Raw genomic sequence first — 24,639 nt, 5'->3', positions numbered from 1 at the left:
GGACGGTGTACTGAAGCTATTAACGTGCTGGGACATAAATAGATCTTAGGTCTTTATATGCAAACCCTGGAGGTTAATACTGTATAATTCAATGTCCTGTCTTTGTTTTTTATGATTGATGTTTTTAAATGCTTGAAGCTTGGTACGAGCCTTCTGGTAGGTCAGAGCCAAAAAAAGGCTGAAGTAAGAAAGCATTAGCAGAGGGACTTTGGTTCTGCTGCAGACATTTTCTTATTTTCTTTTTTTTTTTTAATCTTCCACACTTACTTTTTGATGGGAGATAATCTTCATATTGCCTGAGCTGTTACAGGGAAGTTCCAGACACTGACAACGCCTGCTGTGATAATGGACTTAATGCATAGAATGCCAGTAGTTTGGTCCTTTTTGTTCTGAAGCTTACTGCTGTATGTATCCTTAACAGAACTAACATGTAGAACAACCAAGAACTACTGTTTTTCTTTTTGTGCAGGAATAATGCTGGGATTTGGGTTTAATGTGAATAGCTTGCATAGCTATAGTCTAAGAACAGTTGGTTATAGCAAGCACGTTGTCGTTTGCAAGCTATTAAAACCATTCCAATCACAAAAGGAGGCTGTGCTTGAGCTGTGGTTGTTTGTTTGTTTGTTTTGGTTTTTTTTTGGTCTGTGTTTGAAGTCTGGATGCTGCCAACACAGAGGCCATAGGTTCCCTCTAGTTTGTACACTTTGATAACTCTTCTGTACTTTACTTTCTTTAGTGACTGGAAAATTATATTGTCTTGTACGTTTTCTTTGTAAACATTCTTAGTTCCCATGGGGAAGAGGCGCTCCGAATTCTTGCTTCCATACATCATTTGAGCCGGTATGTTTCAAGTTTCTGCTTCATAATCAGGCAGGTATGCAGAAAGGTTTGCTGAAACAAGAAGGAAATAAATTCTTAATCCTTATGTGCTGAACCAGGAAGATGGGGAGTCTGTAAGGACTGCTCCTTGCTGTGTTAGTCAGTGTTAAAAATACCTGGGGAAAGGCATACAAGCCAGGTTTTCAAGTTGTATTGGTTGGCTTAATAGAAGATACTGTATCTCTTTGCAGCTTTTTTCTTACCTAGTCTGATATTTCAAGTAATCGAATACTCATTTTGCCTGTTTCAGTGAAACCGAGGTAAGACTCCAAAGAAAAGCAAATGGATGTGTTTCTCTCTTTTCTTTCTGCTTGTGGAAACCCTGAATAGCAGTAGGGTAAGTATTAGTTGACTTTGATTCTTCCTCAGACAATGAAGGACAGCTGAAGTGTCTACGCTGAGAAAACTGAGAAAACCATGTTAAAAAGCTGGTATCCCAAATAAAGTGCAAATGAAACAACTATGTGAGAAAGGGGAAGAAAGTTGAGATCACTTATCTTGTATAAAGTGTGGATGACAGTGCTGTTAAACAGCACAAGGGTTATTTATTTATTTAACTTGTATGTAGAGGTTTGTGTAGTAGTACTACCGAATCAATAAAGATCGCAGCTATGTATTCCAGCAATTCTCAATCTTTCTGAAAACTTAGTAGAGAAAACACTCATTTTTGCAATTATACCTTGAATTTGTAGGAGAAAAAAATTTCAGTGAGAATGTAAGCCAAGTGAATGGGTATGAGACCACATAATATGGTGATACAACTGCGGCTTTGCATGGCGTACTGGTGGTCTTCTCTTTGATAAGGGTGTTGCGCTGTTTCCTTTGTTTAAAAAACTTGCAGACAGCTATCCAATAAGGATACTGACACATCTGTATAATTTACTTGGTATTTAGTGCATACAAGAGGGCTCAGAGAGGTACATTTTAGAAAACCAAGGAGGATTTATGGGAAGAATGTATTCCTAAATACAGCAGTTACTGTGGGCCCCTTACTGTTTTACACGGAGCTGCGATAGTATAGCATCATTACAATTGGAAAAGACTTCTAAGATCACTAAATACAATCATCCATTTACTACCACTTTTGCCCACTAAACCACGTCTTTAATTACCTCATCTCCATGCTTCTTGAACATCTTCAGGGTGACTCCACCACTCTTTTCAGAAGGTATTCATAATATACAGCCTGAGCTTTCCCTGGTGCAACGTGAGGCCATTACCTCTCTTCCTAGTAGTGCTTAAAAAGATAAGAACTGCTGGGAAGAAAAAAATCTCAAACTTCTTTAAATTATATATATATTATATATATATATATATATATATAAAATTCATATAAATTAAAAAAATATATCTACATCATATATATATATATATATATAATTAAGCTTCTTCCTGCTTAAAACTTGAAGGTATAAGAAATCATCTTCACTGAGCCAAGTGAACAAGAGTGGAAAGTATTGATTCCATGTTTAGCCTGGTCCAAAGGGTTAAATTCTAAGTCCCTGTTTGACTATGAAAAAATGTCTTGATCATGCTGTGATCAGCAGTCAGACAATGTGCTGGGAAGGAAAGACCTCATAAGATAAAACTAATGTTAATTGCACTAGTAGAATCATAGAATCATAGAATTCTAGTAATTGCTATCACTTAGAAAAAGGTTCCATTATTTCCTTATGTAGGGAACTAAAAGGAACAGGGTATGCTTATTTATTTATTTATTTATTTATTTTAGGTGTATGGCAATTTGGATTTTTTTTTTTTATTTTTTTTTATTTTTTGAGGTGTCGTTTGCATACCAACCATTTTTTGGTTATCGTTAAGAAATACTGATGATTTTTTACCCTGACAATTGTCAGTAAACCTTTTATGTTTGTTATTATGATGCTGCAAACATAGAGAGGATTGCTAAGTTGACTGTGTTGATACAAGTGGTTTATACAAGGATGCATTTAAATGTAGCCAGTGGTGGTATTTATTTTGCAGTCATGAAGTTATATATTTGGAAAGCTCCATTTGTAGTTTTGAAGATTATTATCATAAAACCGGCATGTAAGGGGGACAGCTACTCCTTTTCTTTAGTGTCCTTGCCTCTAAATGCTTTCTGTAATCACTGTAGTTTTAGTACTTTGCAAAGTGCTTTGTATGTATGAGCAGTCATCTTCTGCGGTGATCTGTATTATGAGTTTTAGGAGAAACTGAAAACACAGTTCAGCAGGATCTCCTTTGACATGCTTGGAAAAGCTGAGTGACTTGTTTTGCTTTGCTGAGATCAACAGAACTAGCCTACATTCCACTAATTTAATATAACTTGGACTGAGAGAAGGGTTAATTCTGCAGTGATTGTTTTTCCTGTTGCTTTCATCAGTGTAGGCAGCAGTACAGAAAACTTGAGTGCTATTGGAGTTTGATAACGTGTGCAGTTCTTCATGTTCATTATATTCTGTGTACACAGAACCTTATGTTTTAGCAGCCCCTTCCTGTTTTCTGTATATAATTTGAGCCATTCATAACTCAACACATCATTTTTAGTTTTTTGGTTTTTTTTTTCTACAGGAGTTTGTGTAAATTTTCAAGTGATAAATCGATGCCAAATTTCAAATCTGTTTCTTTATAATGGTCAATCCAGACTGCTTTAGAAAGAGCTTGTCTGCATCTTGTGAGGGAGACGTAGCACAGAGAAGGTGATAGAGAAACAGCCTATCAGTATTTTGTGCTGAAAATGTCGTGGGTATTTGTGAGAGATAGCTTGACATGAACTCTGATTTTGGAAATAAGTATACAGTTTTTTCATAGCTGTTTAAGAATTGTTTTTGAAGTTTACAGAATTGATGCTTACAAGCAAAAGCTTAATTTTTAATATTAGCACTTAGTCAGCCTCAAGATGCACAGTGAGTCCTGTTTAAGTGTATTTTGTACTGAGTGGTAGATAATGTTCTTACCAGCCAGCAGTAATAGAGGAGTATTTCTGAGAAGTCATGTATGTTATGTTCTGTTGCTTCCGTCGTCGGAACGTTAATGGCAGAAGGGAAGATTTGTGGATCGTGCTGTATGTGTGGTGATGTAGTGCTGTGTTGAGAAGTTTCTGTGGCGTTGTAAGAAAGGCTGCTTGTTGTTTTGACCAATCTTCAGAGCTTTTCGTGCATATATCTTAATTTCAAGGAGGACAATTTAATTGGAGAAAAAAGGTTAACTAAATAAATGACTGGTACTTAAATTGATTGATCACACTTGTGGAAGTACATTCACAAAATCAGTTAATACTCATTTTTTCAAGTCAAAACTGTTCTAAATGATATTGGTCCTGTGAAGGAAGAGGCATGAAAGATCTTTGATTTCGTCTCTTTAACCTTCTTTTCACAAAGTTTGTTCATTCTGCAGTTAGCGTCATGATTGAGCCTGTCTGTAACTTATCCCACTGGGGTATCATCATTTAAGTTACATACTCCTTGTTTCTTGAAGATCTGTCCTAACAGTTGTGGTGCTACTGGACAGAAAGATGGAAAACTGACTCTACAGTGTTGCCTTAAAAAGGAGAAGGAGCGTAAGATTACTTTGTGTATACACTTGGTTATGTAAAAAAATCTCAATTTTGCTTTTATGTCACTAAATGCTTTATAGAGTTAAGAAGTTCCAGTTCCATTATTATAAAACAGCACCCACATGCAGATTCCACTCTGCCCTGGTGAGGCCACATCTGGAGTATTATGTCCAGTTCTGGGCCCCTCCGTTCCAGAAGGGCAGGGGACTGCTCGAGAGAGTCCAGCACAAAGAGATGATGGAGGGAGATGATGAAGCAGAACCCGCCTGGACTTGTTCCTGTGTGACCTGATCCAGGTGTTGTTGCTCCAGCAGGGGATTGCAGTGGATGGTCTTTTGGGGTCCCTCCTAATCCCTGACACTCTGTGATTCTGTGATCTTGGACCTATGGCCGAGTTCTGTCAACTTGTACTTGAAATAAAGGAAATTGGTAGAAAACAAATTTTTATTTCAGATGTGATGGAAATAAAGTATTGGAACTGAAACTGTCCACTGAAACAAAGTCAGTAGTTTGTTACCATAAAACATGTAGTGCTTTTCACATGATAACTGGTTAAATTACAGAATCGTCCTTGAAAGATGTGGTGAGGAAAATGACTGTGCATTTAAGATGATTGTACATGAATTAATATAGAGTGTTTCTGCCAGTGATTCTAATGTAGTTTTTGAGAAATCTTCATGTATGTGATTTCTGAGCGCAGGATCTGTACCACAGTTCCTTCTCAAAACATTATTTTCGCTAAGTGTGGTTTAGGTGAACCTTCGTTTTGAATTACTGTTGCTGTTTATATTGTTATAAATATCAGTCTGATCTTAGATAATTAGTGCATACAGAGTAATATATGTCATAATAGAAAAATACAGGTAAGTTTCAGATGACTGCAGAAATTATTATTACTTTGTGAGGGATTGAACATGAGTCATCTCTGACTACTGGTTATTCACAGCATTATTTTGATCAGCACTATTAGTCCCGTTGCTCATTCCTGGTTCATTACTGTGCTGTTTTTGCGCTGAATTTAAGACGTGTTCTTGCGTATGAAGTAGAATAATTTTTGGTAACATAACCTTACAGATTTTTCCCATATTTCTTCCTTTCTGGGTATCCGTGTAGGTATCTGGTATGTCACTGGTGAAGCTGTTAGATCTGCAGCATTTGTAAATGGAGTGACCACCCTGGATGTTCTGTACTTGTTTCCCTTTTTTTCTGTCTCTAGAAAACTTATTGTAGAGAAGATGATACTTTTTGTTCTGTTGATTGAATAAGTTCTTGGAACACCACAGGCACTCCTATTGATGCATGTAACTCTTTATTTAAGCTAGCAGGAGACACAGGGGAAAAATCCTTGTATGCTAAGGGCCGTAACCTGTTAGTTTCAGCACAGTGAAAATAAATGGTGAAAAGCTGCTGGGCTTGATGATCTCTGAAGATCTCTTCAAACTAAACTACTGTATTCTGATGGTTACAGGAGGAAAATACTCAAAAAGAAACTGTCCATGAAAAGGCAGAATTAGAGAGTGATGCATAGATCAAAGGAATCACTTACAATTTGCTGTATGTTGGTTGTAGGTGTGATTGAAGCATTGTCTGATCAGAACCATTTTCTTCTGTGAGACAGTGGCCAAGTTTATCAGTAGTTGCTGAGAATATTTTAATTTGATCACAGTTGCATTTGGTAACTCAAGACTGAGTTGATCAGAAGAAACAGAGAGAAAACAAAAGCAATTTATGTTCTAAAACGAGCTCTCAGACAAGCTCTTCTGTAACAGTGCCAGATATGCATGAGTAAATGAATGGGAACTACGTGCATGGCAGTGTATGTGTTTCTACATCGGAAGTGAGGTGAAGGATTTTACTGGATAATGAAGAATTTGATGCTTCTGCTCATATTTCATTAGCTATTTTAAGGAGTATTTTTAAACTCATCTCACTGAGCTTTTAGTTTTGTGTTTTATGTTTATTTATGTTTTGTAGTGAAGAGGTCACTTTTTGTGAAGCAACCTCAGCTGTTTAACTTCTGTTTTCCTTCTGCCACATCAGTTGCCATGGGAGCAAAAGCATAACTAGGAAACCAGCAGGCAGCAACTAAGGTTGACTTAGTTTCTCCATCTTTTTTCATAGGAGCAGTTGTTTTTGGAGGGCAGGATAGTGTAAGTACTTGTTAGTTTGGTGACTCTCCGTTACCTTTTGGTTACTCATCTGACTTGGAAAAAAGAGCACTTAAAAATGAGGTTTTTGTTTAACTTCAGGAATAGGATGCGAATAGTCTGATCAGTGTTTCAGTAGAAAATGGCGTTGAAGAGCAGCTTTGTTTTAGGTTTTGGGAAATGATTTTAGTGTTTGACATATGTGTGTGGTTTCTTTAAAATAAATACATAAATCGTGCGTCTTTCCACAGAATCATAAAACTAAACACTTTGGCTCTACTTGGTGCCTTCCAAAATGTTTACTTAAATCCATGACTGAAAGATGTGGATTGCAAGTAAAATTCCATTCAGGCCAAACTGCTTTCTCTGATGAAATATTTTTAAAACGGTTACATGCTGTTTGTGTAAACAAACATTTGAACTATGGACTGTCTCAAGTCTTCAGTGATGCTGGAGCAGATTAACTTTTTCTTGGAGTACTGGCTATGTTGTGCAGTTGGGTAATTGCTAACCAAAATCACAAAGGTTTAAGTGAACCTGAAGCTTATGGACTGCTTGCTTCGATGCATTTGAATAGTTACTGTTGTATTTGAACATTTGCCTAATGGAGCTGCTTTGGAAAACATCTAAATTTGTGTAGTGTGTAATAGTTTTTTCTGTGTATTAGCATATTTAAATATTTGGAGCAAAATTACAAAGAAATATTGTGTATGCTATAGCCATGAGATAGCAATTTACAGATTAGAGGAAGAAATGAAATTGCATCTTTAAACAGGAGGAAATAGAAAAAAAAGAAGAATTCCATATATACTCTCCAAGTATAAGATGTAGAGTTCTGAGTTTGTGTCACAAGTTTTGAAGTTCCAAGCCCCCTGAAACAGCATGAGAGGTGCAGGCATGGAATGCTTAAAGAGAAAGGGAATTTTGATTGCCGTGCAGCAACACGTTAGAGTTATATTTAAAGCAAACTTTTTATGTACTTAAAACTCTTCTTTAAGTTGAACTATGCCTTGGTGTTATTTAATGATATTTTTACAAACTGTCAGAAAAGGTCTTCAATGAAGGGCCAAACTTCAGGAATAAGCACAAGGTGAAGCTACTCGTGGAAGGTGTGGGCTCATAGATGGAGCATAAGTTGGCCAATATGAGTTCTCTTGCTTCTTTGGAAAGTAATTCTGAGTCTAGTGCAGTAAATCAAACTTGCATGAAAAGTACCAATTTCTGTAAATTATGACTTAAAAAAACCCACAAAACCAAAAAAATGACAGCAATAAAAAAACAGTCAACTTGAGGACTACGATGTTTTCACTGTATTGAATGCCTAATGTTATTACAGTGGAGACTTTTTTTTGTATTGCAAGTAAGTGGCAACTAAATTCCCAGTGATGTGTTTGACCAGCGTAGTAAATATGAAGTGTTTAAACTACTTCCATTCTTCCAATAGTCCTCGCAGTAGCTGAGACATGGAGTTTGCACACAGTTGGCAGCTCCACCAGTTTCAGGTTCAGGAGATGACCTATTGTTGTTGCCAGTGTGAACCACTAGTACTTAAAAGCTTAGCTTTCTTGTGGGTAATAGCTCTTGGAAATGCAGGTGTTAAAATAGGAGTATCTCAGAATGTTACTGCCTATGACAATCATGTTATTTTTAATGAGACAAGCCTGAGTGTGTGTTATCTGTCAAATGCAGGCTTAGCTATTAGAATGGTGTTGCCGTACATCGATATACTGTGTTTAACTTATAAAAACAGGAATAATGATGCTACGAATTTGAAAGATTGTATATGATTTGAGTGTTGAAATATAAGTTCTTTATTCACTACTTTAAATTGATTGCTTTGTTAGGAGAGGTTACATGGTATACTGATATCCCAACAATATTTTAAAAAAACAACAAACTTTTTGGATATTAGTTACTCGGAAAGCTATCTTATGTTGGTTAACCTAATTTACATACTTAGTTGAAGTGTACTTAGTAGTGTAGGTTAATATTTAGTTTATATACGTTAGGAAAGTGATGCCTCCAGATCATAGATACACTTACTAAATGGGACATAGAAAAGTTAGGTGAAACTGATCCAGTGCAGAGCACTGTTACATGTCTGTGATGTGCTGCAGAGTGCTAGGTGAGATGTATGTACTGGCTCAGCACTGCTTGAACTCTTTGGTTTTCTGCAGGGGATATGCTTACTCTCATGCTCTGTTTCAGTGAAGGAGATAAAGGCACTTGTTTACTTGCTTATATACCTGCCAGAACTTGAACATTGTAAAGATCTCATGAAACTTTAATATGTGAAAATAAAGTTTTCCCCCAGATGTCGTGTAAATGTGAGTCAGATGTGTGTCCTACCTTCATACAGAAGTGTAGCCTAGCCATTCTTTTAAGGAACGAAAGGTGTAGAGTTATTTTGCAGCATCTCAGCCTTAAATTAGTCCATATTTGGGCTCTGTGATGTCAGTAGTAACATTAATGCTATTCTCATAGCTTTATGAATTTGGGGATTTTTTGGTCTTCAAACATGGTAGTTAACTTTTTGTCAACAAAAATTATTCAGCCAGATTTTAGCAGTCTGCTGCTCTAATTAACTGGTACTTTGATTTTACCTCATATATACTGAATAATAGTAGTCAGAAAAACTTGAGCTTTAATTTTACTTTCCCCTTTCCTGGGCAGGTACCAAGTTTAGCACCTTGCTTTAGACTACCTAGGAAAACCCAGCCTTTCCCAGAGATCATTGTCAGAGATTACAGGAAGATAATGGTGTGTGTCTGCTTGTACCGTGAATACGGCATTTGAATTGTTTTATATGTAAAAGTGTGACTTTGTGTGCACAGTATTCGCACTGTAGTTCTGACAGATGTCAGGTACCATCCCAATTAAAAAGCTAATTGTGGTGCCTAGAGTGCTGGTATGAAATGCTGTAGAACACTGGTTCTACGTAATGTAGATTTTAAAAACTCTTTAAATGTTATTGTCTTAGATCCACATCCTCGTAAGCCTGAGAGCTGCAGATTAGTTTGAATTTGCACTTTATTGTGAGTGGAGATTGATTTCAAATGCCTTTTGTGAGAGAAGCAAATAATGTCTGGGAAAAAAAAAAAAAAGACTTCTGCAGTGTTTCTGGTTAGTATGAATGACACAGGGCATTTCTTCTCTGAGTGCTTGTTATCAATACATGTAAAACCTTACAATCATGTTGGCTGTTCAGTAACTTCTCTTTGCAGTTCATTGTCAGCCACAAGTGAAAGCAGGGTAGATGCTGGAAGCTGTGTTGAAAAGGATGCAGGGGTTCAGCCTGCCAGCTGAGGGACTGGCAGTTTGTGCTATGCCAGCTCTCTCATTCATTAGCACACACATCTCCACCATGTCGCCATCCTTGCCAAGTGGGTTGTTGAAGAACCTAATTTAGGGCAGCAGCAAAGGACAAAGGACCATCATAGAACACTTTGCTTGCAGCAGATTTTTGTTGGTGGTGGTGCTCCGCATCAATAGCGAAGTAACTGCAAATCCGTTGCTTGTGTCTTTGGCATTAAACTTTTTTGTGTATGTTACGTGGGTACTAGGGCTTATGTTTATAGAATGAATATTAATGTATCAATATTTGTGTTTTTTTTTTTCCCATGTATTGCTATTATTTAGCTTATATCACTTATATTTGTTAATGATAATTCCCAATACAAGTCTGTCACACTTGGATTTGAGTGTTTTTCTTCTCTAACAGCATAAAACTGGCAGAGTACGTGGTTCTTGTGGACAGAACTGGAGAGTGGATTCCATGAATTACTGAAGACAGAATCTGATATTACAATCAAAGTGCTGAGTCAGAGAAACTGTATCATGTTTGTGGGAAGTGGCAGTCAATGAAAACTAACTAAGTGATGTGAAAGCCCTTCAGCATTTTTAGATGAGCTTTGCTGAAAGTTCATTTTTTACCACTCTTGACTCTTGCTTAAAATTCCTAATCATAACATAGGCTTTTTTGTTTCTGCTGATGCCATTGTTTAATCCACCATAACAGTGAAAGGTCCCAAGTAGGAAAGGTTCACGGCCCAACAGTTCCTAACATGCCAACAGTGCTCTGATGAACCATATGGCTGTTGGTCTTTCAAGGAGAATTCTTAGAAGATCAGTGTAGGAACACTGTCTAGTCAATGTGTGAGATGGTCAGCAATGTGAATAATAAAAACGTTCATTCCTTTTTCACTCTGAAACTTGATCTAGATTTGAGTAAGAAGAAAATGATGCTACAAAGCAACACGTTTCGTAGACAGTGTTTTACCTGAGTAAAGCAAAAAGCATTGGAAAGCTTAATTTGTAACTGTACGAAACTAAATAGTCTATCAGGTTATGAATTAACCTTTATGTGGCCTCTTGCACTGAGAGACTAGTTCCTCACATGGTTTATATATAAATCGTCAGCACCTGGAAATCAGTTTGTGTAGTTATGTCAGTATTAGAATTATTATTGTTTTTCAAATATTTGAAAATGGTAAAACAAGCAAATTGAAATTCATCAAGATGTAGAGGGGTAGATAACAATTCCATGTCTAATAGGGAATGTCTGTAGAAGGTGTTTACTTGATCATTAACAGGCAATCTTGTCTATGTTTATGGAGGTGGATCACTATGCCTGGAGAACTGAAAAAGAGAGAAGTCCCTGGCTGCATAAGAAAAGTACTTTAATAAAAGAATGAGGATGGACTGCATGCCTCAGTCTTACAATTTATGACAGATTTATAGTCCCTGTGTGCAGTATTCCATCAGCTGGTGGACAAACTCCTTTGTTTTATCTACCAGAGGTATAGTCTGAGGACTGGGAAAAGATTATATATATAGAGCTGGAGTCATTTGTATGTTTTTTTAAGAGCCTATCATTGGTTTTTTCCTTCATCCACACTAAACTGGCCTCTGTTATTTACTGTTCTGTTGCCTTTCTTAGCAGACTGTGGTTTTCTCATATATCCTATTAGTCAGTTGAGAATAGTCAAGTGTTTTCTGTGGTGAACTCTCCCTGCTGTTTTGTAGGCCTGCTAAATAGTCTCTTGTGGTTTGCAGATTCAGGCAGCACATAAATGGGAGGTGGTTTAAAAAATGTTCAGTTTCTGAAACTTTATCATATATTCCCATAACTCTTACCTTGTCAATTGTACCATCATGCATTTTTTTTTGTCTGATTTGTTTGCCCTATATCCCTAATTTGTACAAATTGGTTCTTCAGACTTCTCTTCATCTAAGTTGATAAAAGCCATTTTGAAATGATTTCTAAAAATATTTGATTTCTCAATTTATTTCCCCCGAATTGTATATTGGAGGGGTAGGGCTTCTCTTTCTCTTCCTTTTGATTATTCAGAAGAAAGTATTGCGAAGTGCCTGATTGACATGTGCCAGACTTCAATAGGTATTAATGACTCTTCTGCTAAAACTTGAAAGTATGTATCTCATCCTCCATAATGAAGCTTGCTTCAATTTTCTCAAATATTTATCTAAGTTTTAAGGAGTAAGTGCCTCTATCTTATCAATCTTCTGTCTACTGAATTTTCAAGAAATACTAACTAATATATTAACAGGGGTATTAGGGTTAGATTAAAACTCCTTTGTGTTACTTTATCATTCTTTTATGAAATCAGAACTTTGTTTGCTTTCCCGTCACAGAAAGCATCCAAAGTAGATGGGTCTTGAATTACTGATGAAAACCAGAAAGCACAGAACTTGAAAACTCAGGATTTATTATTATTATTATTTATTTATTTTTTAACTTTCATTGCTTTTCAATGTAACTAGGAGGAGTACTGTGTGAGTTATTTTGTAGCATATTTGCATTGGAGAAGCAAGAAAGCTGCAGTCACGAAAGAAAACTTCCCACTTGGTGGCTTCATGGTAGAGAATTCTGCAGTGTTTTCAGAATCTAAATTTTGATTTAATTACGTTTCCCTTGACAGAATATAAACTAGTTATCCCAGTCTTGCATTAAAAAACAAACAAAAAAAAGCAAGCATAACGATAAGTAACAAAGGTGGGAATTGACCTCACCTAGTCTTCCTACTTAATTCATACCTTAATTAGCTCCATTTATAGCTAATATTTATAAGCTAATATTAAGCGCATATATATATATTTTCAATTTTGTAAATATGGAAATAATGACACAGAGGAAAGAACGAGGTGACAGGGAAGTTACCATGTTAATCATGAAATTTTTAAAGAAAATTACTTGTCCACAGTAACTGTCCAGTTTCTGCAGAGAAAAGAAATAGTTTGCACAGCTGTGTCTTTGTAGCACCTCAGTCACAGAACCATAGGGGCTGGAAGGGTCCTTCAGAGATCGAGCCCAACCACCCTACCAAAGCAGGTTCCTTACACCAGGCTGCACGAGTAGGCATCCAAGCAGGTCTTGAATATCTCCAGAGAAGGAGACTCCACAGCCCCCCTGTGCAGCCCGTTCCAGAGCTCCATCTCCTTCACCATAAAGACGTTCTTGCGCACATTCATGCGGAACTTCCAATGCTCCAGTTTCTGGCCATTTCCCCTTGTCCCGTCTCCACACGCTGCTGAGAAGAGTCTGCCCTCGACACTTTGCCCCCCACACCTCAGATATTTATAGACCTGGATTGGGTCCCCTCTCAGTCTGCTTTTCTCAAACAGAGACAGACCCATCTCACAGGGGAGATGCTCCAGGCCCTTCACCATTGTTGTGGCCCTCTGCTGGTCTCTTTCCAAGAGATCCCTGTCTTTTTTGAACTGGGGAGCCCAGAACTGGACGCCCCAGATGAGGCCTCACCAGGGCAGAGTAGAGGGGGAGGATCACCTCCCTCAGCCTGCTGGACATGCTCTTTTTAATGCACCCCAGGATGCCATTGGCCTTTTTGGCTACAAGGACACACTGCTGCCTCATAGCCAATCTGTCGTCCACCAGGATGCCCAGGTCCCTCTCACTACAACTTGGGTCACTACAACCCAAGCTGCCCCCGACCTTTACTTCTTAACAAGTCCTTCCTCATTAGTGAGAACTGAGATATTTCAATTGCGTTGAGCTGATGATGGGAAACAGGAGAGTAAAAGAAGTATACAGTCTCCTTCTGCAGGCATTCATTACTTTTCTATTTTTTTCCACAATCTTGTAAATATTCAACTTCTACCAGATCACATTCACTATTGCTTTTTAGCTCAATTTTCCACTTGATGTAGTATTTGTGTACCCAAGACACCTATTTACTCTACTTTAGGCACTAGCATGAAAACAATTTTAATTACAGTATTCTTTGGTATTAGATGCTTCTTGTGTTTCAAAAATATAAATTTATAATGTATGTGTTTTTTTTTTTTTAATGATTTATCTTTGAAAGCTTAGAAAACAGAAATCTGGAATTTTTCCTTTTGTATTTTAATTTTATCCCAACTGTGAAAACTCTACTCGATCAGCTACAAATTCAGCAAGCATAAGGATGGACTCGACAGTAAGCAGCAATCACAAATACATTTGCAGTAATTGGTGTGGCACTTAGTTATTATAATTGATGTATGTATGCTGGTTATCTAGTTGCACCGCATTCTAGAAGTGTTGGCTGTAAGTCTTTAGAAACATCTGATAGGCAGCTCTAAATATACTAAGAGAGTCAAAACCCTGAGCTGTCAAAAGGGTGTGCTGTTATTCTTACCTCTAATACTCAATGAGGACTATCTAATCCATTTTTGATTGCGATTACCAAAATTCTTGCTTTTCCAAGTAGAAGTTTGAACGCTTTTTGAGGCAGCGCTGCTTTCAGCAAATTGGTATCGTTTTCTACTATGCCTTACTTGGTTTTATTCTGAGATGTTGCCAAAAGGGGCAGCTGCAGTCCTGTAGCTGCATCCCAGCTCTCTTTTGCACTGGGCTTGTTCAGCTGCCAAGTGGAGTGTGGGGTGAATTGATCTGATGAAGGATGTCTCTCTGTGTGTAAACAGACTACAGGTTGCTTTACTGTAGTGCATCTCAATCTGCATTACAGCTGGCCAGCAGAGAGCTGTGTTTTGGCATTACCGAGCATGCAAGTGTACTCGTACTAATTTAGGTAGTGTCAGAATGGACTGATTGTCAGAAGTAATAGGATGAGAAGGAGGAGTATTTTCAAAATATTATGGTCAGTTAACTTTTATAACTGAGTGTAAGAATACTTCTGGAAGGTAAAGAATCTGGCTTATGGAAATGTGTGCGATGACTTTGGACAGCTAATGCTGGCACCTGTGCATAGTCCTGAAGAAGAGGATTAGTTTTGAACTGGCTACCTTAGGGGTTGCCAGTGATGGAAAGGCAGTAGACACACAGGTACTCTGTTGGCTGATTTAACTTGCTTAACATGCTTAACTGTGTTGTGTGCTACGAGAAAGTAGTTCCACTGTAAGTTTAGCTTAACATTTTCTAAAAAGCAGCTAAGCAGTCAGTGGTAGTGCGAATTCAGCCTATTTATGGGAGCCTTCCCTCTCAGAATCTATCAAGCGGTACGATCTATTTTGTTTTTGACCTTGATTTTGAGAAGCCAGATGCCTTGCTATAATTCCAGGCTGCTTTGTATAAATTGTACTCTGTATTTATGGCAACCCAGTTTAAAGTCATAGGGTACAGAGTCTGCAGGCTTCATGGTGACTCCATCCCTGCCCCCATGCACGTTTCTTACATTGTCTTGCTTGATGTCCTTTGTGATATTAGTGCTGTACCTTTTCCCTACCACTTCCTCATACATTTGCACATAATATGCAAATTACTTACTAGGTTTTGGAATGTTAACCAGAAGATTACCATGCCACTTCCTGACAGCCTCTTTTTCTGACCTGACTTCAACCTGCAACTATTTAGTGGTTTTGAGTCATTTGTGGAAGCCCAGGGTTGACGCTGACCTCATATCACCCTTCTGCAAGTCTTCTGCTGAGGCACCAGAGCCCTGGATCCCATTCAGGACTTGTTCCAGGCCTTCAGGAAGGCTTGCATGTACTGTGGCTTTGTTAGCTCAGCCTGCCTCCCCACCTGACCATGCGGGTCATGCATTGGAGTGGGTTGCTCAGGGAGGATTCCTTGTCTGTGGAGGGGTTTAGGAAACGTGTCGACACTGCATTAAGGAACATGGCTTAATGGTGGGGCTTTGTAGGTCATGGTTGTACTTGATAGTCTTGAAGGTGTTTTTCAGCCTCGGTGATTCTATGATTTTATGAACTGTATTTGAACAGGCAGCAGATGTTTTTGGTTTTTTTTTCTTCTATAATGACTGAAGGTGAACTGAAAATTATATTGTGCTATTTAAGATTGGAGTTTAGTTAGTCTTTAGTGAAAGGAGGCTATGAAAATATGGATGTACTTGGCTGAAGTGAATTTTACATTATACACTGCAGTAGTTTGTTCAGTAGGAAGCTCTGTTGAATGCTTCATGCAATACAAAGTGACCTTACTTACCACATAGACTCACAGGATCTTATGGGACTTTTTGTACTTCATGAAGGGTTCCAGTCACTCAAAAGCAATTTAAGTCTTCAAAAATTAGTTTTAATTTTTCAGGTGCTCAGGGATATGATTTAGCGGAGGATTGTAAGAGTTAGGGTACTATGGTTAGGCTGCGGTTGGACTTGATGATCTTCTAGGTCTTTTCCAACCTGGGTAATTCTGTCGTTTTACGATTCAGTGATTTGTGTGTATTTTGTACTGATATAGGGGTGTTTTTGAATTCTTGTATCATGAACAGAATTTGAAATGCTTGTGCCAAAGAAAATCAGTAATGCGAAAAATATTGCTTCCATATAAACAAAATCAGAAATGACTGTTGATTTCAGTGAGGCCAAAATTCTGTTTGCACTTTAAGGCACAGAATCCTTTTTGCAGTTCAGTAAGATTAAAATGGGTACGTGTTTGAACATCTGATTACAACCCAAAAAGTATGATTGTATACAACTTGGTTTAAAGTATTGTTGTTTTAATGGATTCATATTTGGGAATGTGCAATAATTACAGTGTTTGCAGTATACTGGAAATTAATTTTACGGTCTTCTTTTTTGAGAAATCTTAATCTTATGTTTAATGCGTTTTGGTTTTTTTTTAAATAAAAGTTACTTGATGAAAGGCTGACTGTGCTGATTGTTAATTGTTTTCTGTTTTGCAGCTCACAAAACAGCGATGTCACAGAACTGAACACATTTGTCACAGTAAGTTTGCCGCAGCATGAAGCATTCTGATAATTTTCTGGGGTGCATCAATCACACATAATAAAGGAAGATGTGTAGTGCCCAGTTCTACATCTAGGTCCTGATTGAGCAAGGTGTGAAGTATGGTTAAACTAAATCTCTTAGCTATTTAGTCCACATGTGTAATTATTTCTGTGACTCCAGTTTTTACCATTGGGTAAGTTTTTAATCAGCACCATGATAGCGCTGTAACAGTGAGTGATTACTTTAATATAGAACTGAAATATAAATTTGACAGTATTACACTATTTCAGTGTGTCTTGAGTAGTTTTGACATCTGACTTTGTTCAGTTTAGAGAACATTCAGAATGAGTTGGGAGATCCTGCTAAAAGTTGTGATTCCGAAATCAGTTTTTGCAACCTGCAGAAATAATTTTGAATGCTCAGAGATTTCTTGTGTTATTTTGCAACATAAATGGCTATCGTTTTTTACTGATAGCTTATCGGACTATTAGTAAATGAAACATTTTGCATTCATATTAATTTGCTTATTTTTTTCAGGGTAAAGAAACAAAGTTCTTGTGTCTTAGTCATTTACTTTAGGCAAACTTAATGGTGAAAACTAAAACAGCAGATTTTCAGGTGGAAAAAACTTATTCAACGTAGTCATCACCATTAGTCGTGTGTTGTACCAGCTATAGACAAGGGTCTGAATGCTGCACTCTCAGAAACCTGCATCAATGGAGGTGACCACTTTTCCAGCTGCTATGATGGCATTGCTGCTAGGAAGATACAGCCCATGCAGTCCATTTTTCATTGAGGAGCAGAATGTGCCAAAAATGGACTATGTGGTGGGAGTGATGACAGTCGAGATTCTGTGTGTTGTGCAGTCTTCAGTGTTCTGCCCCCCCCAGTGTGGTGCCTGGTGTTACTGCGTTGCAGGACAAAGGTCGTCTTCTGCTCTGCCCTGACTCTGGAAGCTGGAGCCTTCAGCTTAGTGATGTAGTGGTTAGAGCTGATGGTTTGTTTGGTTCCAGGAAGTCCAGAAAGATCCTCCCTTTCCTGTCCCAGAATATGGCTGACATCACTTTACCTGCTGAAGGCTGTATCTTGAGCTTTTCATCAATAGGGAATTCACATGTCACTGTTTCGTGGCCTGCTGTTCTGATTCCAGCTTGTAGTAGTGACACCACATGCTGTTACCAGTTATGGTGTGATTGAGCAACTGTCACCTTTGGCCTCATGTTGATATAATAGATCCTGAAAAACTTGCATATGGTGTTCTTTCTGTTCCTGTATGAGCATTTGTAGGACCTACCTGGTGCAAACTTTGTGATATTCCAACATTGCCACCATTGTTTCCAATGCACTGAAGCTGATACTCAAACGTTTTACAAGATCCTGGTCGTAATCTGCTACTTGAGGTAACTGAGATGATTGAGACATTCTTCATTTTGTGGGGTGACAACAGTGTATGGCTGTCCTACATATGTAGTTTATTTTTATTTTGTGTGTGTGTGTGTGTGTGTTTGTAAATACTCAAAGATGCAGAGAATTATTGTGAAAGTGCCTTTGGTTATGAAAATGAAATCTTCCTATTTTTATTCCCCTAAAATAAGCTGTTCCCAGTGCTTGTAGTAATGGCATTTGAGAAGTAGAAGTTTTTCCTTGGCAGTGTATGTTGGTATGTGTTTGGCAAGGTCTGAAAAAATATCTGCTTCTGTCATAAAACTAACATCTGCAGATTTAATTAAATCTTTTCTTCAGTACAATAGCAATTAACATTTGTTTGATAAAGTAGGAATAATACGATATTCAGAGTTTTCTGTGCCTCAAGTAACTATACAAGGTTTAAGTAAAGGGTAGAAAACAATTACTTTTTTTTTTCCTTTTTTAAAATAATTTTATAAACATGTTTCTCATTTAAAAAAATTGAAATAAAAGTAGCTTGTTACCAGTGGAGAATATGTTTTATGTTGCTGAAATATCTGCAGCAAGTGTAATTGTATGTACATGTGTATGCTTGTGTGAGGTTTTAGATTTTGTTACCAAGGGAAAACCTCAAACTACAATTTACCAAAGAAAGGTGATGGAAGAAAAACTACCACATGAATGAGAATTCCATAGAATGAACTCACAGGTGACGTTTCTGTTTAGAATATGTGGGTTTATTGCAGCTTTTTGGAGTGCAATTTAAAATGAACACAAAACACCTCTGACATAATTCTTGGAAAAGATTCTAGTAAGTATTTAAATGCTAATGCTGAAAACCAGAATTAGAAATGGCTATGCTGAAAGAGTTAAAAGGCAGTTTCTGATTAAGTATTGTCATGATTAACATCTGTTAGGAGGGAATGAGTGGTTTATTAAGCCTTACAATGCAGATGGCAACTGAGGGAGCTCAGTTGTGAACTGACTTCTTTTGTAGTATCGCTGTATTGTTAAGAGCTGTGTCTCCTTGTAAGAGAAGTACTAGTTTGCACAAAAAAAAAGTTTGTTGTTTCCAGTCCTTCAGAAGTCTAAAAGCTGAGATCTTTCCAAGTAGGAATGATGAGTTTTCACTTTATCTGGATTTTCTTTCAGAAAGTGCTTTTCATATTTTAAAACGGAATTTTCTCTGTTTATGGGAGATTGGGAAATAATTATAATTAAACTTTAGAGCCTTAATGAACTAATTCTAATTTAAATGCTTAGTTTAAGAAGTCAGCTATTTCTAGGATAATTTCCAGCTGCAAGGCGGTACAATGTTAACTTTGGCAAAGGTGTTCAGTGTTTTTTTTCTCTCCTGGTAGCTAATCTGAGTGCTATAGCTCCTGTTACCGTGACAAAGCTGCTTTCAATAGGGCTTCACCAACTTAGCACAGGCAGAGGCTTGTGAAAGTCCTGTCTGGGTAAGGGTTACATACTTCATTATATTCTTGAGAACATACAAATCCTTAGATAAAAATAATTTTGCCTTTTTTCTGACTTTTAAGGAAAGTAAAGTCCTGTGTTAATAAAGAAAACTTGAAAATGTAGGATCGGGAATGTCAAAACTGAGAAGGTGACTAAGATCCTTAAAGGAAAAAAAGAGCTATTTTGACTTATCATCTGGAGGAGCTCAGATGAGTGATTAGTGAGAACCTGTTGTGAAAGCAGGAGAGGTTTTTTTTCCTGGAGCAGGGTGCTGATCAACATCTTTTCAGCCACCTGCAAATGACTCAGTGCCTTCCTTGCCTTATCCTGTTTTTATTGTGGCTTCTATATTCCATTACTTGTGGAACTGTTGTTCCAGAAACTATTTACTAATTATTTTACATGATTTTAAAGTAATAAGAACAAACAAGAGTAGTTGGTTCAAAAAGAAACAGGTTGGAGAAAGGTCTGTGGGGTTTTGGTAGGCAGCGAGATGAACATGAGTCGGTCATTCACCTCAGCAGCAAAGTAGGCCTGCTGTATCATGGGGTTCATTGGTACGAGGATAGGCAGCGGGCTGAGCAAAGTGACTCCCACCATCCCGTTTTATCTCTCTGAGACCACTTGTTATGCTCACCAGGTTTGCAGATGACACCAAGTTGGAGTGAAGTGTTCATCTGTCTGAAGGTAGGAAGGCCCTACAGAGGGACAGGCTGATAGATGGGCTGAGCCCAACTGTATGAGATTCAGCAAGACCAAGTGCTGAGTCCTGCACTGTGGTCACAACAGCACTATGCAATGCTACAGGTTTGGAGTAGGGCGGATGGAAAACTGCATGGGGGAAACGTATCTGGAGGTGGCTGCTGAGACAGTGGTTGAATTTGAGCCAGCAGTGTGCCTAGATGCGCAAGAAATCTGGAGCGCATTCCTATGGGATGTGGCTGAGGGAACTGGAATTGTTCTGCCTGGAGAAGAACCTCAGGGAGACCTCATAGCCACCTATAGCTCCTGACGTGGAGTTGTGGCAAGGTGGGGGCTGGCTTCTGCTCCCAGGTAACAGTGATAGGATAAGAGGCAATGGCCTCAAGTTGTGCCAGTGGAGGGTCGAGGTGGGTGTTGGAAACATTTCTTCTCCAAAGAGTGGTCAGGCACTGGCACATGCTGCCCAAGGAGGTGTGGAGACTAAGGGACAGGGTTAGTGGGGATGGACTAGATGATCTCAGAGGTCTTTTCCAGTCTTAATGATGCTGTGATGTAGAATGTTCCTGATTTTGGTCTTTGATGTACAAGAGAGATAGTAGCATACGTTAGGTGGGTCACCAAGGACAGAGGACAAGATATTTTACAAGTGCCTGAGAACTGAGTTTGTTCAGCCTTGAAGAGACTGGGGAATCTGCTGTTATCTTCAACTGCATAAAAGGTGTTTGAGAGAAGGCAAGTCAGGTTCCTCTTGGAAGCAAAGAATGAAGGGAGAAAAGGCAAAAGACAAATGATATGAAATTTTGATCAGATAGCAAAGGAAAAATTGCTCAAAATGAAAATGATCAGATGCTGAAATGAGCGTTCAGAGAGCCTGCAAAACTTATACACTGTTTTATTGGACAAAGCTCTGAGCAGCTCGATCTAAGCTGAAAGTTAAGCATGGTTTAAGCAGGAGGTTGGATCATGTTGCCTCTAGAAGTTGTTTATTTTAGTCTCAAATCTTTTATGACTCTTTCCATGTCCTAAAATATAACAAATTCCTGTTTTGTTTTTTTCTTTTTGTTTTCTGTTTTTTTTTTGTTTGTTTTGTTTTCTTTTGTATTGCTAGGATTTTTGACAGAGAAGGAAAGTAGTAAACAGGCAGTAATATCAAGGAATTAAGTCAGTGCTTCCTAGCAGGGGATCTATAATGGAAGACAGTTGCAGTTGTAAGACAGAGTAGTTTGGATTTCTAGCAGTGAGCGACTCCTGTTTTTCTACTGCTCATTTGTGTCTTTAGTGAGATCTTTCCTAGTGCGGTGCTGTCCATCAGATTTGGCAATGTCTCAATACATTATTTTGACTGTTTCCTTAGCTCTGCTGCCCTGGCTTCTTTGTACTACCTCCTCTCAAAGGTGTGTTCCTGTTTTTCTCTTGGGCCAGCATCCCCCGATTTGGAACCTTTATCTTCAATTTGGACACAGCATGGTGCTCTTATTCATTTTTAACTCTTTGCTCCAACAATTTGGGAAGACTGAAGAATAGGTCTGTATTTGACCTGAGTCAAGTGTCTTACGTACTATAGCATCTTTGTACTGTAGTTTGCCAATTCATTTTATCACTAGAAAAACTGAGCAATTAACTAGCAGTAATGAGGAGGGTGGGGGAAGTTGAGTTGCAGATAAGAAACACCTGTAATGTATATTTGTAGCAGCTGGAGAATGGAACGGTTTTTTGTTGGTTTTTTTTTTTTTTTGAGTGAGAGATACGATATGATAGTGCCAGGTAAATACCTGTAATTCATAAAATAAACATTCTGGCTGCGTATCCATGTGTATCTGTTCCTAGCATTTCTAAGACAAAAACAAAAAGCGATGCCCAAATTGCTTCAGTCCTGTCCTGCAGCCTACCCTGCTTCTTCTGTGATTTAGCCAGCGAAATTCTGGGGGACATTATTTTTGAATGATTAAAAGATTTTTATTTTTTTTTTTTGAATGAGTTTAGAAATTGTTCTTGGCCTCAATTGAGTTTATGCTTTGAATATTAAAAGCAGTGTGAACAAAGGTGAATAGTGGGCAGAGTGCAGATATATTGGCAGAGAAATAAAACATGCAATTTGAGTGGCAGATGCTATTATGTGACAGGTGAAGACAACAGACAGTGGGAAGAAAGGATGTGAGTTAAAGCCTGTGCAATATGTACTTTACTGGGGTTGTGATGTAAGTTGTCATGAAGTTGCTTACAAGCTTTGTCTAGTGCTCACATTTTTGCTACCATGTATTTACTGTATTGAAGATTCAGGTGGCAGTAGTGCACATCTAACACACGTGTGTGTGTACGAACAGTTTCACTGCAAAGTCAAGCTGTGAATTTGGAGTTTTAGCAATAACTTAGAGAACCAACATCTACCAGAATTTCAAGACTCAAAAGATGTGAACAAGGAAGTACTTCTGCTAAAGTAGCATTCTGACAGGCCAGCTGATGGGATGGGTATTTAGTGGATTTAGCACGATATGGTGGAGGGTTGTGAATTAGGGTCGTTTGGTTAGTTTGCGGGGATCTTATTAGCTGGGTTTTGTTTATTTGGGAAAATGTAATTTGAGGTTGTGTGCATGTATGTTGTGTAAACATACATTTAAAAATCAGATGCTTTTTAACTGATTAACGTGTTCTGTTTGAATTTGTAGGATTTTCTTTTTAGTTTCTTCACAAGTAATTAATTTAAAACAAACACAACAACAGGGTGTATAATTTGGAGTTTCAATATACTTCCACAAGTCAAAGCAAGTAAAAATGGTGCATTGGAGCAAGGCTTAAATGCACATCAGTGACTAAGCCATGGGCTTAGAGCTTGTAGAAGGCTTATATGTGATCTGTTTCAGGTGCATTACAGGGGGGATGTCAAGGTGAAAGCAGACTTGCAGAATGGTCATAATTCTGACTCTTAGGCTGTAAATGGCTCTGTGGCAGATTGAGTCTTTGTCAAGAAAGAGAAATGGCAGCTCTGGAAGATCAGAGATGTTTTTGTTGAGCAGCTCAGCACAGTTGATTTGCAGCGTTCAGGATTTCTTCTTTCGTTTTTAATAAATTGTCCTCTACTTCTACTCTCTATGAGTCGATAAATAGTAGTCATTGTAATTCAGTACAATCTGTGGTATTCCATTAGGAAAAAAGGATCAGCTTGCTTCATTACCAGACTTTAAATAAGCTTTGCAGGTTGTGTGCATGAAGGCCTAACAGTAGCTTTTCACTTAGTGTATAATACACACACACATGTGTGCGTACAACTGCTGGTGTAGCAAACAATATACAGTATTTGCTCTTAAGGATAAACCCACTATAATTAACTGTGCCTTTGTCTATTTGAGATACAGCATACATGGCTTTTTTGCAGAAAGGCAAATACTTTGTAATTGAAACTGAAGTACTTTCCATAATATGTGATCCAAAATAGTCTTCATGTGTCTTTTTAGTAGAACATGATGATGCACATTTAAGGGTAATAAAGCTTCATATGACATGTACCTGGATGTACATATTATATAGTAGTGTATCTTTAAAAATGACAGAAATCAGAGGAAAAATACAGCTGAGTTATGTGCCTTCAGGTCTTGATTACATAGGTGACTGTCAGTGAAAGTCTTACACTTTCTATTACTTACCTTGTTTGTGATGTCTGCTAGCCCGGTGATGTTCTTCCTGGGTTGCAAAGCGATGATCCCATATGACTGGTTTCAGAGGCACTTCTGCTCATTTTCAGATGTTCAATGATTTCTTTATTTCTCCTCAATTTTTCAGTATTCTCTTGTGCCTTTTTTTGTTTGTTTGTTTGGTTTTTTTTGTTTTTTGAGTTTTGAAGCTACAAGGGCTATTCTAGAGGAGCACTTTATGCTATCTATGCAGTTTTCAGTATAATAATGGTGACTAATTGGCTGTTTGACTTTATGGAATTGGAGCTTTGGAGTGTCTATTGCTTTTCAACCTACCAAACAGGGCGGCAAGTTGATTTTTTTTCATTTATATATATATATGTATGTATATATTATATATATATATATTTAGTTGTAGATATGACTTTGGAGCTTATTGAGAATAATGCTGACTTGGTAGGAGCATGTTGGTATCCATATATTATTTGTATTATTTCAGTTAAAACACGGTAAAATGAGAAGAGTGAAATAAATCAGTGGACTACATACTAATGTACATAGTATTTGCGAAACAATTCTGATAATCTTGGAGCCAGTGGTGTGAACGGGTTGCTTTGTGTCTATGAAGTGTAAAGCAGCTTTTATCCATGGAACCAAAATACCATAATAGTACCATCAGAGAAAAATGTCTTTTGTTGTTTTGATC

The 24,639-nt window shown here is 37.8% G+C and overlaps 1 protein-coding gene across 21 annotated transcripts in view; it reads left to right on the top strand.

The window, feature by feature from the left end:
- Positions 1 to 24,639, top strand: part of BAZ2B (bromodomain adjacent to zinc finger domain 2B) — a 90,315-nt gene that overhangs the window by 6,299 nt on the left and 59,377 nt on the right. For 15 of the 21 annotated variants that reach the window (XM_015869325.2, XM_032445697.1, XM_015869313.2 and 12 more), the window contains exons 2-3: positions 1,130 to 1,216; positions 16,686 to 16,728. The exons of 1 other annotated variant lie outside the window; for it this stretch is intronic. In XM_015869325.2, the coding sequence (XP_015724811.1) occupies positions 1,166 to 1,216; positions 16,686 to 16,728 (94 nt within the window). In that variant the 5' untranslated portion in view covers positions 1,130 to 1,165. Of the gene's footprint in view, positions 1 to 1,129; positions 1,217 to 6,464; positions 6,568 to 16,685; positions 16,729 to 24,639 lie in introns of those variants that run through there. 5 more of the 21 variants (XM_015869318.2, XM_015869315.2, XM_015869326.2 and 2 more) reach the window with 3 other exon arrangements.

Source organism: Coturnix japonica, chromosome 7, assembly GCF_001577835.2.
Source record: "Coturnix japonica isolate 7356 chromosome 7, Coturnix japonica 2.1, whole genome shotgun sequence".
In the NCBI taxonomy this organism is placed as follows: Eukaryota; Metazoa; Chordata; class Aves; order Galliformes; family Phasianidae; genus Coturnix; species Coturnix japonica.
The sequence above is the reverse complement of the archived record's forward strand: the minus strand, read 5'-3'. Positions and strand labels throughout refer to the sequence as shown.